At 41.6% G+C, this 14,110-nt stretch overlaps 1 protein-coding gene across 14 annotated transcripts in view; it reads left to right on the forward strand.

The window, feature by feature from the left end:
- DST (dystonin) overlaps positions 1-14,110 on the forward strand; it is a 306,444-nt gene that overhangs the window by 288,387 nt on the left and 3,947 nt on the right. For 9 of the 14 annotated variants that reach the window (XM_079970248.1, XM_079970257.1, XM_079970258.1 and 6 more), the window contains 8 exons: positions 330-492; positions 635-789; positions 1,203-1,277; positions 2,436-2,453; positions 9,195-9,312; positions 12,177-12,245; positions 13,041-13,240; positions 13,687-13,797. In XM_079970248.1, coding sequence (XP_079826374.1) covers positions 330-492; positions 635-789; positions 1,203-1,277; positions 2,436-2,453; positions 9,195-9,312; positions 12,177-12,245; positions 13,041-13,240; positions 13,687-13,797 — 909 coding nt within the window. The remainder of the gene's footprint in view (positions 1-329; positions 493-634; positions 790-1,202; positions 1,278-2,435; positions 2,454-9,194; positions 9,313-12,176; positions 12,246-13,040; positions 13,241-13,686; positions 13,798-14,110) is intronic. The other 5 variants (XM_079970249.1, XM_079970250.1, XM_079970253.1 and 2 more) reach the window with 3 other exon arrangements.

The raw sequence follows: 14,110 nt of genomic DNA on the forward strand, positions 1-14,110 counted from the left end.
GTGTTGTGTAGACATAATATTGGGATGTATGCTCCTTCTGCTTTCCCTGTACTCCCTTCAGAACAAATTCACCACTTTCCTCTTTAGAGTTTGCCATGGTTTAGAGTTACTTGAATGGTGATCATAGTGATGATTAAAGATTTGTAAGCCCCCTTCATACTTTAGTTTCAAAAAAAGGGAATGGGGTTTTGGGGAGGGCAAGGGAAAGACTCCTAAGGTTGACTTCCAGTTTGCACATAAACATCTGCTCTGAACTTTAGCATCATGATTATATGTATATCTCACAAGACAGTTCACCTCTTTTTTTCCATTTTTCCTTTTGTCTCAAGCTGAAAGAATTTGCCAACTTTGATTTTGATATTTGGCGGAAGAAGTATATGCGTTGGATGAACCATAAGAAATCTCGAGTCATGGACTTCTTTAGGAGGATAGATAAAGATCAGGATGGAAAGATAACCAGACAGGAATTTATTGATGGGATTCTTTCTTCAAGTAAGTTTTGAAGCAAAGTTCGATCATTTGCATATTAAATTTAATTCCTCAGAGTTTTGGAATGCTAGTAAGTCATCAGTTTCCCGAAAGGTTATTGGTAAGAGTTGTTCATTTTAACTTGAACTGTTATTTTCATCTGCAGAATTTCCTACTAGTCGATTGGAAATGAGTGCAGTAGCGGATATCTTTGACAGAGATGGTGATGGCTATATTGACTACTATGAGTTTGTAGCAGCACTTCATCCGAACAAAGATGCATACAAGCCTCTGACAGATGCTGACAAAATTGAAGATGAGGTCTCTTCTCCCTTCCCCCCTCCCCCTCCCCGCCCCTCAGCCTCTTTCTTAAAGTATCTTTCTCTGGAATTGCATGTTGAACTTATACAGTGGTACCTCGGTTTACGAACAGCCCTGTTTATGAACTATTCAGTTTACAAACTCTGCAAAACCAGGAGTAGTGTTCCCGTTTGTGAACTTTACCTCAGTCTACAAACGGAAGCCGAACAGTGGAAGGGCACTGGCAGCGGGAGGCCTCATTAGGGAAAGCGCACCTCAGTTTAAGAACAGATTTGGTTTAAGAACGGACTTCAGGAACGGATTAAGTTCGTAAACCGAGGTACCACTGTAGTCCCATTGTTTTCTTGACCTGATTGCACAATTTACCATAAATGGCAGTTAATATGATTTGCTTCTGATTGTCGTTTTGACAGGTGACAAGGCAGGTAGCAAAATGTAAATGCGCAAAGCGATTCCAAGTGGAGCAGATTGGTGATAACAAGTACAGAGTAAGTATAGAAAACAGTCATGTTATCTGTTGGATTTAGACTCCCCTATTCTGCAAAGGAGTAATTTAACTAAATTAATAATATAGTGTGAATTTGATGTATTTTCTCTTTTTAAAAAACAACACCACCATCATCATTATCATCATCATTTTGGACCCTATTGCATTTTTCACCAGCCACAGTGCATAAAGTGAGATGCTGCTGTTGCGTCACCCTCTTGGTTACAGGTGCTATCGCTCTCTGGGGTGAGGTGGCAACAGAGTAGTCATGGTAGGTGCAGATGATTGTGCCCCTGTGGCCACCACTGCTGTCAACCCAGTGGTCTCCTGCCCTCATCTCTTCTCTGGTCCCCCATCGCATCCCAGCAAGCGGCAGCACCACTGCAGCCAACGGGGTACCGCAGTGGCAGGACCCCACCTCATGCACCACAGCTGTTCTTTAATCACCCCATCTGATCTTTTAGCTTGTGATTGAAGAAGAAAAGCTACTGTTATACCACCGAAGTCACAATAAATCTTTTCTTGCATTGGAATTGTAAATAACTTTCTAAAGGAGCCTGGGTTTTGATGAAACTTCCAAGTAATAGAGCTTAATGCCTGTTACAAATATTCCATGCGTGCACCAAGTTATACCTACAGCTTTCAAGGTTTTATAGTGGAACATTCATTAACTTCTGAATTAGAATTATTATTATTTTTCCAACAGAGCAAACAGTTGGGAGTGTATTAGCCTTCCAAACATATTTGAATAAAGTTGTACTCTGTCATCACCATCCTGTCTTTTCTTTTTGTTTGATTTTGATTTCATTGAAGCATGCTTTCCTTTCTCTAGATAGAAAATGTGCCAGAAAAACCAGCAAGTAGATATCAAGGGGGGATCTACCAAATTGTCGCCCCCTTCTTTCATTTCAATTCAGCAATATCATTTTCCATGGAGAATTTGGCGGAAGGAAATCAGATTATACAGCAAGCAATAGATAGGTGTCATAGGAGTCAGGTCTGACAGTATTAACAGCCCAGACAGCTGATGTTATCAGCACATCTCTAAGCTACATACTAAATTGGAAGATTTAGAATGTGTATGTGCTGTTAGAGTGTGTTCTAGAGGATTTCCTGTTACACTAATTATGTCTTTCTCCCATTTTCCATCTCTTGTCAGTTCTTCCTGGGAAATCAGGTATAAACAGTGGAATGTGTTATGGAGTTCCTAATATTCTTTTAATATGTCATCATTTCAGCTTGCAGTGGTTTGTCCTCCCCTCCCCTTTCACCCTAAGCTAATTCATTGTTGGTCAGCTACGATGCCTCTCTGGAAGTGCTTAACTGGTTTCCTTGTTTTGGGAATTGCCTTTTTGCCTGCTGCTGCCTCATTAATGAGATTACTTTTAAGGGAACCAGATAATAGACTGCATTAATTGTTAGTGCAAATGCCTTTGGGCATTCTTCCTGTGGTTTACACACTGGAATTGCTGTTAAGATTTTACTGTGATTCATATATGGAGTATCCTTTAAATTTCCATGCTGCATTCCACTGTAAGATGATCCAGGAACTTGCACTTTTTAAAGCTTTTGCCAAAAACAAAAAGGGACATTCAATTAGAAATTGAATAGGGAAATTGCATTTCCATAAATACCATCACTGCAAATTGGGCACCATGCAGACTGCATCCCAGGTAAAGACTGCCTATTTCTGTTTTGTTTCGTGTGCAGTCCATCATTCTTCTTGCTTCTTAGAAGTTAGTACAGTGGAACCTCGGTTGTTGAATGCCTCCGTTGTCATACATTTCTGCTTCCGAACGCCGAAAACCTGGAAGTAACTGCTCCAGTTTTCGAACGATTTTCGGAAGCTGAACATGCTATGCGGCTTCCGTTTTGAGTTTCCCTATTGTATTGAGGGTTCAGTTTTCGGTTTTCGAACGTTTTGGACGTCGAATGGTCTTCTGGAACAGATTATGTTCGAAAACCGAGGTTCTGCTGTATCATCCTTTCTTAGAATCTATTCCCTGTGAAACCTAATAGTAAAGGAAGATTATATAGATTTTTAGAATGAGATTACTCAACATTATGCAGTGTAAAAAAAATCCCATTTGTGATTTAAAGTTTCACCTACTCTGACATGAGTACAATAAACTAAATTTTCCTTCTCATGCCATCCACGCTAATACATTATATAATCTTAACTTTTCCCTTTGTTCCCACTTTGCTCCCAATTCTAAAGCCACTCCCATTTTGCATGATACAATGTTCTTGATTTCCTAGATGATGTAGTGAAGGGAGTTTGTTCTCCTGCTTTCTTCAGGAGGGTGGGTGTGGCTTTGCCTCAGCACCATTAAATGAATGAGACAGGAAGCACTGGAGCTGCAAGTGGCAATGTTGAAGCATTGTGCCGTCTGGAAAATGGGGAGAGAAATATTCCACTCCCAAATGGGAGTTGGGGGACTGGGGCAGGTTGCTTACTCCTGACCGCAGCAGAGTGACACCTGAGATTAGGGATCATTTGGCACAACAGTAGTAGAAGTTAATTACCTAAATGGGCTCGGGGAAAGAAGAACGGGGGGGGGGGTAAGCGCCCCAAAATATCATAATGGTGACAGATGGGGTTTCCCAAAACAAGATTTCCCAGGAAATCTCCCCAGACTTATTCAGGAGCTGCCATATACAATGGAACGCATTCCCACCCCCCACCCCAAAGGACCATCAGAAAATACAGTTGATGCAGCATAAAATCTTGTGAGTAAAAAAAGAAAGAAAGAAAATCTTCAGCCACTATGTATTTTCAATTTGTTAACTTTATATGCTTTCCTCTTGTTTGGTTCCCAAAAGTAACATGCCTTTCTCCCTTTGCTTAAGCTGTGTTTCAGTAAGGTACATGAAAAATTAAACTCAGTTACATGATTTGGCTGTAAAACAAGTAGTGCTTACCTTAGCTTTTTTCCAAGGATGAAATCCGGCATTTTATTCTAGTGTGATCTTTGGGAAGAACTCCCCATAGGTACCCACATGAAGAATCTGGTCTTACATATCACAATAATCTGAGCTAAGAAGTGCTGAATCCCTCGTGGCTATTTTTTTTCTTCCAGGCAACAGGGTGGCTCTGAGATCCTACCTGTAATGGAGGATCAGTTGGAGGTGGACAAGATATTTGGATGTGTTGGATTGATAATATGGAAGAGTGAGGTCTTTTGCGTTGGTTGGGATTTAAAGGTTGTAACCCTGCAGTCTGCCAGTGCACTTTTCAGATTGCACAGTACAGTTAGACGTGAGGCAGCCATGGCTTGTCCCGCCCTTTCTCCCCTGGTCCTGTTGTCCTTCCCTTCCTCCACTTGCTGTAATGGTCAGGCCTGCAGGTGTGCTGTGCAGCAGTTTGGGGTGAATCCCAATGGCAGGAAAAGAAAAGAGCAGAACACGTTCCTATTACAGTGGGAAATGTAAATGAGGAGAGAAGCAGGTTTGGGATATTTCCCCCTTCCCCCCTGCAGCCAACCCTCCTTTAAATCTACTACACAGGGTTGGACCCTCCATGTCAGATTTAGTGAGACTGGGGGGGGGGGGTCTGCAGCGGGGAAGAGGGAAATATCCCAAACCTGCTTCTCTCCTCATTCTGCTGATGGAAACCTTACTGCCAGCTGAGTCAGGTCTCTCAGATACAGTCTGACAACATCAGCTACGATTCATAGCATTTTGCAATGGTAGTGTAAGGCTTCCACTGCAATTATTGGAGACACTTTATGTATTAGTGATTTGACACTAATGTCATGGAAAGGAGATTTGAAATGTGCATATAAAGAGTGAAGGAGAAACTCAGGTGGCCATCCTTATACTACATTTTAGTTCCCTATTGGCCTGGGTCAGATCATTCTATAGCAGCTTATTAAACTAAAATATGCATGAGCCTTGTTGCCCATACACTCTGTCTTCACATTGCTCTTCCCTCCTCTCTTCTCTGCATGCTGCAATAATCCTTCAATTAAACATACTTTCCCACTACATCCAAACTGGGAAGCTATGGCTGCCATGTTCAGAAAAAGCTAGAATCTTAAACCAGCTTCAGACCATGGTTTAAGATCCTGGGTTGTTCTGAACATTGTTAACCATAGTTTCCCATTTTGGACATAACAGGAAATTATGGTTAATTGAAGACTTATTGCCTTATTGCAGTATTTTAAAGAGGGAAGAGTCTGTGTGCTCTGCCAGAAGGCTCATTCATATCTCAGATTAAGGCTAAACATGCTGCCCCAAATGCAAACATGTGTTTACATTCATGGATTGGGAGAAGTAGGCTTTAAGCCACTTGAATGAGCCTGAAAATTATGCTATAATGGTGCAAAGATTTTCACCATGTGTACTAATATACGAAGCAACAGAGTGTAATGAGTCCTTTAGATCACCAACGAATTTTGCTAAGGCTCCAGAATATTTGGGAGGGGAATCAGTTGTTTTTCTTTCTTTCTTTCACATTTCAGTAAGTGATTGTTTACTTGTACATATTAAAGGGCCCTCAGACTTGGTGTGTGGTGTGTGCGCTGTAACATTTGGAAAGAATGTTGTTTGAGCACCCCTTTTCAGATACTTTCTGCATAACTGGCACATTAATGCTTTAAAACCAAAACCAGTTATAAAACCAATATGGAGAGAGGAAATATGTGTTAAAAGGAAGTATGTCTGGAATGCATGTTACATTCAAAGAGCGGAGCTATGCTTTCAAACTACTTGCATAAGAACATGTGGACAGGCTATAAGAGACCTAAGGGATTTTGCAGCATTCCCAGATCACTAAATTGAAGGACCAGCATTTATGTACTTCCTAAAACTTTGCTTTTGACAAAGTACAGCAGAAGTACAATTTTGCACACTTGTTCTCCTTAGACCAGTGGTGGCGAACCTATGGCATGCGTGCCATAGTGGGCACTCAGAACCCTCTCTGATAGCATGCGCGCAAGATGGCATGCAGGGCCATTACTGGGGGCTGGCAAAGGGACAGCCGCTCCCCCCATGCCATTGCAGGTGGGAAACGCTCCCTAAGGTGGTTGGCGGATGTGCAGCCCCCCCCCCGCCAATTTGGGCAGGAAACGCTCCCTAGAGTGCACGCTGCCCGCAGTAGCGTGGGGGAGAGTTGTGTGCTGGCCAACCAGCTCCCCCCCCCCAAACGCTGCAATTTAAGACAGACAGGGCGCTGGGTAAGGAAGCATGGAGACGGTGGGTTGTGATGGTGTGGGTTTGGATCCGAAGCAGGTTTGGATTTTTATTTTGGCGGGGAGCGACAGCTCAGCTAGCCATCGATTAACAGAAGGGTCTGTCTCTTACCCTTGAGGACAAACAGCAGGCTCGGGCTGTGCTGCTGTTTTCAAGATCCAAGATGCAGAGCGGGGTGGGGGTTGAGAAGGAGCCTGCCCTCCCATGCCAGGGAGGGGAGCGCTACGCTGGGCCACGCTTGTGCAAAGCAAAACACACGGAAGAGGGGGCAGCTTTGCAATGTGCCACATCGGGATGCTTCTGCCTGGCTTTTGCATAAGCCTGATTTCCCTGCCTTTCCCTCCTCCTTTTTTTGAACTCAGAAGGAAGTTGCTCTTTCTCCTGTTCTGGAGAGCGCAGACCGGGTGGGGAAGAGGGAGAGCCAGTGAGAGGGTGGGCGAGGTGTAGAAGGAGTGAATGTTATGAAGAGGGGCTGAGAGAAGTGAAGGGGGTGGAGGCGAGCTGCTCCTTGAAGACACCTCACAACAGGAGACCTTGCTGCCTGCACGCTGCGAAACCAATGAGCCTCAGTTCTCTTTCCTGCCCACCCAAAGCCCAACCCAACATAGCAACTCCAGCTTCCCTGATGAAAGGGTCAGTCGCTTGCCAGCTGCGGGTTTCCCCAAGTCCCACGCTGAGTCCTCTGTCTGTCTCTGTCTCTCTGTTTCCTTTCTGCTTCTCTCTTGTTCTCCGATGCTCAGGAGAGAAGTGCCAAAGGGGCCACAGAGAGAGAGAGAAACAGACAGACATCTATACACATCCACACACCCACATGCAGGGAAAGTATCCTGCGTGCGCTCTGCCTAACAGCCTGCTTCGCAACACACACAAGTGCTACGGCTGCTGGGTTGCCAGTAACAAAAAGAGCAAATAATAATAATAATAATAATAACAATAATAATAATAATAATACCCCATCCATCTGGCTGGGTTTATTTATTTATTTATATTTATTTGTATGCGTGCATGCAGAAAATCATTATTATCCCATATTAAATTGCCGTGTTGGCACTTTGCGATAAATAAGTGGGTTTTGGGTTGCAGTTTGGGCACTCAGTCTCTAAAAGGTTTGCCACCACTGCCTTAGATCCTTGGAGCTCCTGCCCCCACCATGCGAGGGTTTTTTTGTTTGGTCCCCCCCCCCAACTGATACTTGTGCTAGTGAAGCTGCATATTTGCAACTGAAAATTACCACATCATTCAAGTTGGGGAGACTATCCTTCTGGAAGGAGATGTGAGCTCTAGCATTGGGGAGAGGGAGTCTGCAGCCTTCAAGCTGTTGTTTTTTAAGGGTTTTTTTTACAAATATAAAGTATTCACAGAATTGCAGCATTATTACTTTGAGTTCAAAGGATAGTCTTGTTGGTGCTGGCCTGTTATTGGTTTACTTTAAAATGCTGCGTGTTGGGGTAGCATAATGGAGTTCAGCCAGCATCTAACAAAGTAAGAAAAATGAAACTTAAAAGAATAAAATAGACAGTAAAAACATTTACTAGAAAAGTGGAGACATGCATGGTTCAATAGCTACCTAATTTATGACACTCAAACCCTTGGCCATCCAATGAGGCTGAATGTTGGAAGATTCAGGGCTGATAAAAGAAAGTTACTTCTTCATGCAACTCATAAACTGTGGAACTTACTCCCACAGGAGGCAGCAATAGTTTACCAACCCAGATGGATTTAAAATCGGATTGGACAAATTCATGGAGGAGAGGGCTGTTTAAGGCTGCTAGCCATGATGGCTATGTCCTGCCTCCACAGTTGGAGGCAGCAATGATTATGAAAACCAGTTGCTGCAAACCACAGGAGGGGGAGTGCTCTTGTACTTGAATTCTACTTGTGGGTTTCCTGCAAGCACCTGGTTTGGCCACTGTAAGAGCAGGATGGCCTTGATGGGCCATTGCCCTAATCTAGTTTATTCTTTCTTACTTCTCACACTGGCTATAGAAATACACATAATGTGTGGGAGAATGGTCACAAAATGCTAAAAAAATTAGCACCCCTTGAAGAAGGGCATCCCTGAAGAAAGATAACTGGATCCCTCATAAAAACTCTTTTTTGTTACATGATACAACACTTGCCTAGAAAAGCCCTTAGTGGCTATTCTAAGGGGCAGCTTTCCAGAAGGCAAGAGGGTGAAAAAGAAATTCTGAAATAACAATAAAAGTTTGTTTTTCTGACTTATTCAGTGGTCATCACTGTAATATTTGTTCTGTGGATCAGTGTCCTCATAATGAATTCTAATCCATATTTCGGTGGAAATATTCTTATCATTTTTTCAAGGAGAGATCAGTGAAGGTTTTAGTATTGACAGTACAATTCCATGATACAATAGCTTCCTGTATTACATGACTCATTTTTCTCCTTTGAAAAGATCTGAGAAACATCCATGTGGCTTTCAAGAATCAAGGGGGGGGCAATCAAACCTAACAGCATTATACCCTTGTGCTCTGCCTCCCTCCCCTTCCCCACCAATCTCATTGCTACCTTTTGGGTTAATGCAGTTGCATTCAACTTGAAAACAACCTTTACCATATGCATAATGCAAAACTCTTTGGTGATTTTTCTACTAATGATTTAGGAGCTTATTGTGTGTGGCTAATTTTAACCCTCTTGGCTTGGAGCGCATTGTGCTGTTTAGAACTTGTAGGAAACCTTGAGCTTGATTTCCTGTCTTCCTGCACAGTTTGGTGACTCCCAGCAACTCCGTCTTGTCCGCATTCTGCGGAGCACTGTTATGGTTCGAGTTGGAGGCGGATGGATGGCACTTGATGAGTTCTTAGTGAAAAATGATCCTTGCAGAGGTATGTAGGAAGACTTCTTTACATATGACTATTAAACCCATTAATAGTGTATATACAACTGCTGTCATGGATTAACTAGGGTAGAAGAGGTTAGAAGGATGAAATGTAAACTGTATAAATCCCTGGTTTAGTTAAACACTGATTCACATGCCCTACTTATATACATCTTGCTATTTTTAAGGACTACCTACTGAAGATACTGTAGACCAGAGCTTTCCAAACTCTTTGTCGCGACACGTTAATGTGTTGGCTGCAGTGTGTAGGTGTGTCACACAAACGCTCCCCACGCTCCTCCCAGAGCTGGAAAGGGGTTAGTTTAACCTCTGGTTTGCTAGTAAAACCGAATTACTGTGTCGTGGAATGATGCAAAACTGAAATACTGTTCCGAAATGATGCATGTTTAAAAAGTGTCTCACCAACATGAAAAGTTTGGAAAGCTCTGCTGTATACTCTGGCTATACATTGCATTCACCACGTGAGAGCTTGACTTGCAAGGAATTTCTTTGGCTCTCTCACACCAACAGAATGAAAAGCTGTCAGGAACACAGAAACCACACATACAGGAAAGGAGGAAGTGCTGGTTTCCCTTTCCTGTCCATTGGTTATCTCCCCTTTTCTCTGTTGTTAGCTAATTTTCCCTTAGAGTCGGGAGGGGGGAAGAGCAGAAACTGTGGTGGGACCACTCTTATGGTGAGTGTAACATGTAGCCTGGCTCATGGTGAACAGCTGAAGGGGAAAATGGCTCACTGGTTTATGGCCTAGATCTTCCAAGGATTCTAATCTATTGAGCCCAGATTTGTAAGCAGATTTCACTGTAGCATCTTAACAGCCTTATAAGCCTAAAACCTGATTCACAGAAGAGGATAGCCTGGGTTTAGTTGAAATCATTTCTGGGTCCTAGGTCTGCGTGCTGTGTGTGTTGATAGAATGCAGTAGGCATGGGATTGGTTGGGCTAGGCTCACCAAGAGGTGAAGTGAAGCAATCACTTTGGGGGGCAAAATTCCAGAAGTTCAGTGGAAATGGTAAGTAAAATAGTGACTACTTGCTAATCCCAGAGGGAATAATATAAAAGGCATCACCCAGTTTTATGTTGTGAATGTACAAAGGAATGTTAAGATGGGGTGGTGAACGTAGTGTTGTATTTCTCAAAAATGAAAAGTAGCTACAGAAAACATTATTGGGCATATATTAGATTATTTTTCTCTGTAGTTAAAACTGTGAATTCTATACGTAATGCTGCAAGTTCAGACTGAAAAGTAAACATTGTGGTGGTATACATGCTTCTTTGGGCTATATATTTCTTTTTTCTAATGCTTACTTATCCAGCCACCATTTTATCAGATACAATTGAAACTACAACTTAAAATTCCTTCTGTTTAGTAAAGGATCATATGACTGGATGTTACCTGTAGTGTTGAGAAAAAGAGTGAACTGTGCCTCAGGTGGAAAACTTGCTTCAATTCTGTTTTAATTACGTTATGCTTGAGTCACATTTTACATTCCTGCTGTACAGGAATAAATGAGATAGTTACACAGCCTACATTGATCCACCTGATTCCATCATCCCATCTCATACTCTACTCTGAAGAATCTTAACAGGACAAAAGTGGAATGTAGCATTCTGACTGAATATAATTGACTCCTATAATAACAGATTACATGTGCTATTTTATTCCTACATTGTGAGATGCCTACAATCCACCCATGTTCCACCTAAGTCAGGTGAATAGACTTGATTTGACATATTTATTGTTGCTGCTTTTAAAAAACAACAACAGCTGGTATCTCCAGCTGATAATCACCAAGCTTCCCATTACAGGAATTGGGTTCTTCAACACCAGTGTATACAAATATGGAAGATGTGATGGCTGCTACTGTAGTTTATGCCTTTCCCTTCCTCCTCCCGCACAACTACGAGGAGGCATTAACTTCTGTTTTAAATTAACCACAGCTTTTTATCATCTGGATCTGGACAAAATGTGGTTAATCTTAACCACTTATTTAAACAAGCCAACTTCAGACCATAGTTTAAGAAGATGACTTGTTTCAATAAACCATAGTTAAGGTTAATTTGGACATCTAGGTTTGGACATCATGCAAAACTTTTTATCCTTTCTCACGGTCACACCAGAGGACGACAAGGCAGGGGAGAAGTCCAGAGCTCACTACAGCTCATCACTAACATAAACCATGGTTTAGCGTTATGTGTAAATTGAGTCAATATGGAGAGATTATTTTTTTCTGAAACAGGTTTTCAGCAAGGATAGTTCATTTGTGATTTTCAGTATTACTGAATATGAGTCTGAATTTTTTTGTTTTCCATTTGTGGGGTACTTCACCCACAAAATCCCTTTCAAAGGGCAACATAATTTCAGAGATAAACCTGTCTCAAAAGGATGGAACGTAAGATTGCATTCTTCATCAAATTTGCCATGGAAACACTAGCTCTTATGTGGAAACTAAATCATATGCAAACCTGTTGGGTGTCTTAATGGTGACTAGGTTTCATTCTATTAAAGCACTGTGTGATATGTTGTGTCCTCATTTCATGCAACCTTAAGAAGTATGAAGATAGAACATCCCTTTTTGAAGATGGCAAAGAAACTACTTGCTTTCTTTTTTTTTACCTACATGATGACATTGGGACTGTCTGCAGCTGAGCTTACACCAAGAGTGGTTTCTTTTGCTGAAGAAAACTCCACGACCTTGCTTAGGAACACTTAGCGAGAACTTTTAATCACTTAAGATCTGTCCTTGGCCTGCAGCTTTGAATCTTCTTGCATATGCAACTGCTGTAATTGATTTCTTCTCCTGCTAACAATTTTCTTTTAATATGACCCATATCCTGTGTCATTTTTTCTAGTTCATCATCATGGGAGTAAAATGTTACGTTCGGAATCAAACTCTTCAATTACCACTCAGCCTACTATAGGTTGGCAAACCCCTCTCTTTGTCTCTCCTGTTCTTAATGTTCTTTTCCATTTCCTACCCACTCTGCTTTGATATATACAAATATATATTTAACACAACGCTTCACGTTTCACATTTTTTAGCCTTAACACTTATTGCACTGGCTGGTGCTTGAGAGCTTGCTTCTAAATTTCCTTTGACACGCTCGGAAAGAGTGTTTCAAAAGCAATTGCCATTAAGACAGAGAAAACCAAATGCTAACCTGTTCACGCATCTGAACCTTGTGGGAAGTTCTCACCTTTGCCTCTATACCTGCGTTTGTCTGTGCCCAGCATCCCATCACTTCTTTACTGTTTGGGAGTTTCTGTTTGTCATTGCATGTTGCCCAACTGCATTACTATATAGCTTAGAATTAATATGGTTTTATGCTTTTCTCTCCATGTTTATTCATCGTAGCCAGCATCTGTTTCTGAATCATCCAAACAGTGGTAGCATAGTCAAATGGGTCTTCAGGTTGAGTCTGTGCATTGGTAACCAAATAGCATGTTGAGCCATTCCATTATCATGCTGATTTATGTTGACAGCAGTTCATCTCTGCTAGCATAAAATGTTAGATGCGCAGTTCATCTTTTGCTAGTGTAAAATGTTAGATGCGCATATTCTGCAAATGAACTTTTTTTGTCTCAAACAAATGCATTACTCACTAATGTGTTTGAATTGTTTGGCCTGTTTGTTTAGCTCTAGCAAAGCCAGCGATATGGACAGGCAGCCGGGGAAATAATCAGACTTCTCAATTTCTCTCTTTCGCATCCTCTAGCTAAAGGGAGGACGAACATGGAGCTACGTGAGAAATTCATTTTGGCAGACGGAGCTAGCCAAAGCATGGCTGCCTTCCGACAAAGGGGACGCAGATCACGACCTTCTTCAAGGGGTGCTTCACCCAACAGATCCATGTCTGTGTCAAATCCACCTGCTCAAGGAGCTCCAACATCAGCTCTTGCTGCCAGCACACCCAAGGTATGACTGGAGTGGTGCAGATGAAATTTAATGCAGTTAATAAAATCAGGCCAAGCTTGCTACAGTTCGCCATAATGCTACCCTAAAACAAATAGGGGAGATATTGGTTATTTTATTTTTCAAAGAAAGCTAACAAAAAATTTTTATCGTTTCCTCCCTTACAATCGCAGCGGTCGTGCAAGCCTGGGAAAAAACATGTAAGCTAATTAGAAAAGTGGAAAAAAACAATAATGAAAAAACCATTAACCCACCATTGCATTTTAAAAAGCACACATACATTCTCTTTTGTATAGAATGCTTGTCAACTGTTCCTGCTTTGTTTTGGTGTCATTTTGTTTTTGACTTTTACTGTGAGATTCAGTATTCATAATCTGAATATTCCTCTCCATGACATTGTTTTCCATCGCCTGTTCTTCACCCTTGTGATTTGCCATTGTTCCATACAGACACCCCATCATTTAACACGCAACTATGGTAAACCATGGTTGATAAACAGCAAAACATCATCTCCTTGTAAACCTCCAGAGTGCTCTGAATATCAAGTGTCATCCACAGAGGTACAGTAATGGATGGATATTCTAGTCTAACATTCACTAAAACTATCCTGTTAGCTAACATTCACTACAGTTCCTTGCCCAGCTATGCTGTACCTTCCTTACATATTAATGCACTCCATTTGTTTTCAATCTTCTATCCAGCAATTTTACTTTCTCTCTTTTTAAATCTATAAATTGATCAGTCATTTGAGTTTGTTTCGGTCTTGATGAGCATGTCTTTAAATTCTATATAACGATGGTCAAACTAGGAATCAGCTCTGTACATGTGGAGTCTAAGATACTTATAACTGAAATCATCTAGTTTGCTCTAGAT

Source organism: Podarcis cretensis, assembly GCF_951804945.1.
Source record: "Podarcis cretensis genome assembly, chromosome: 3".
In the NCBI taxonomy this organism is placed as follows: domain Eukaryota; kingdom Metazoa; phylum Chordata; class Lepidosauria; order Squamata; family Lacertidae; genus Podarcis; species Podarcis cretensis.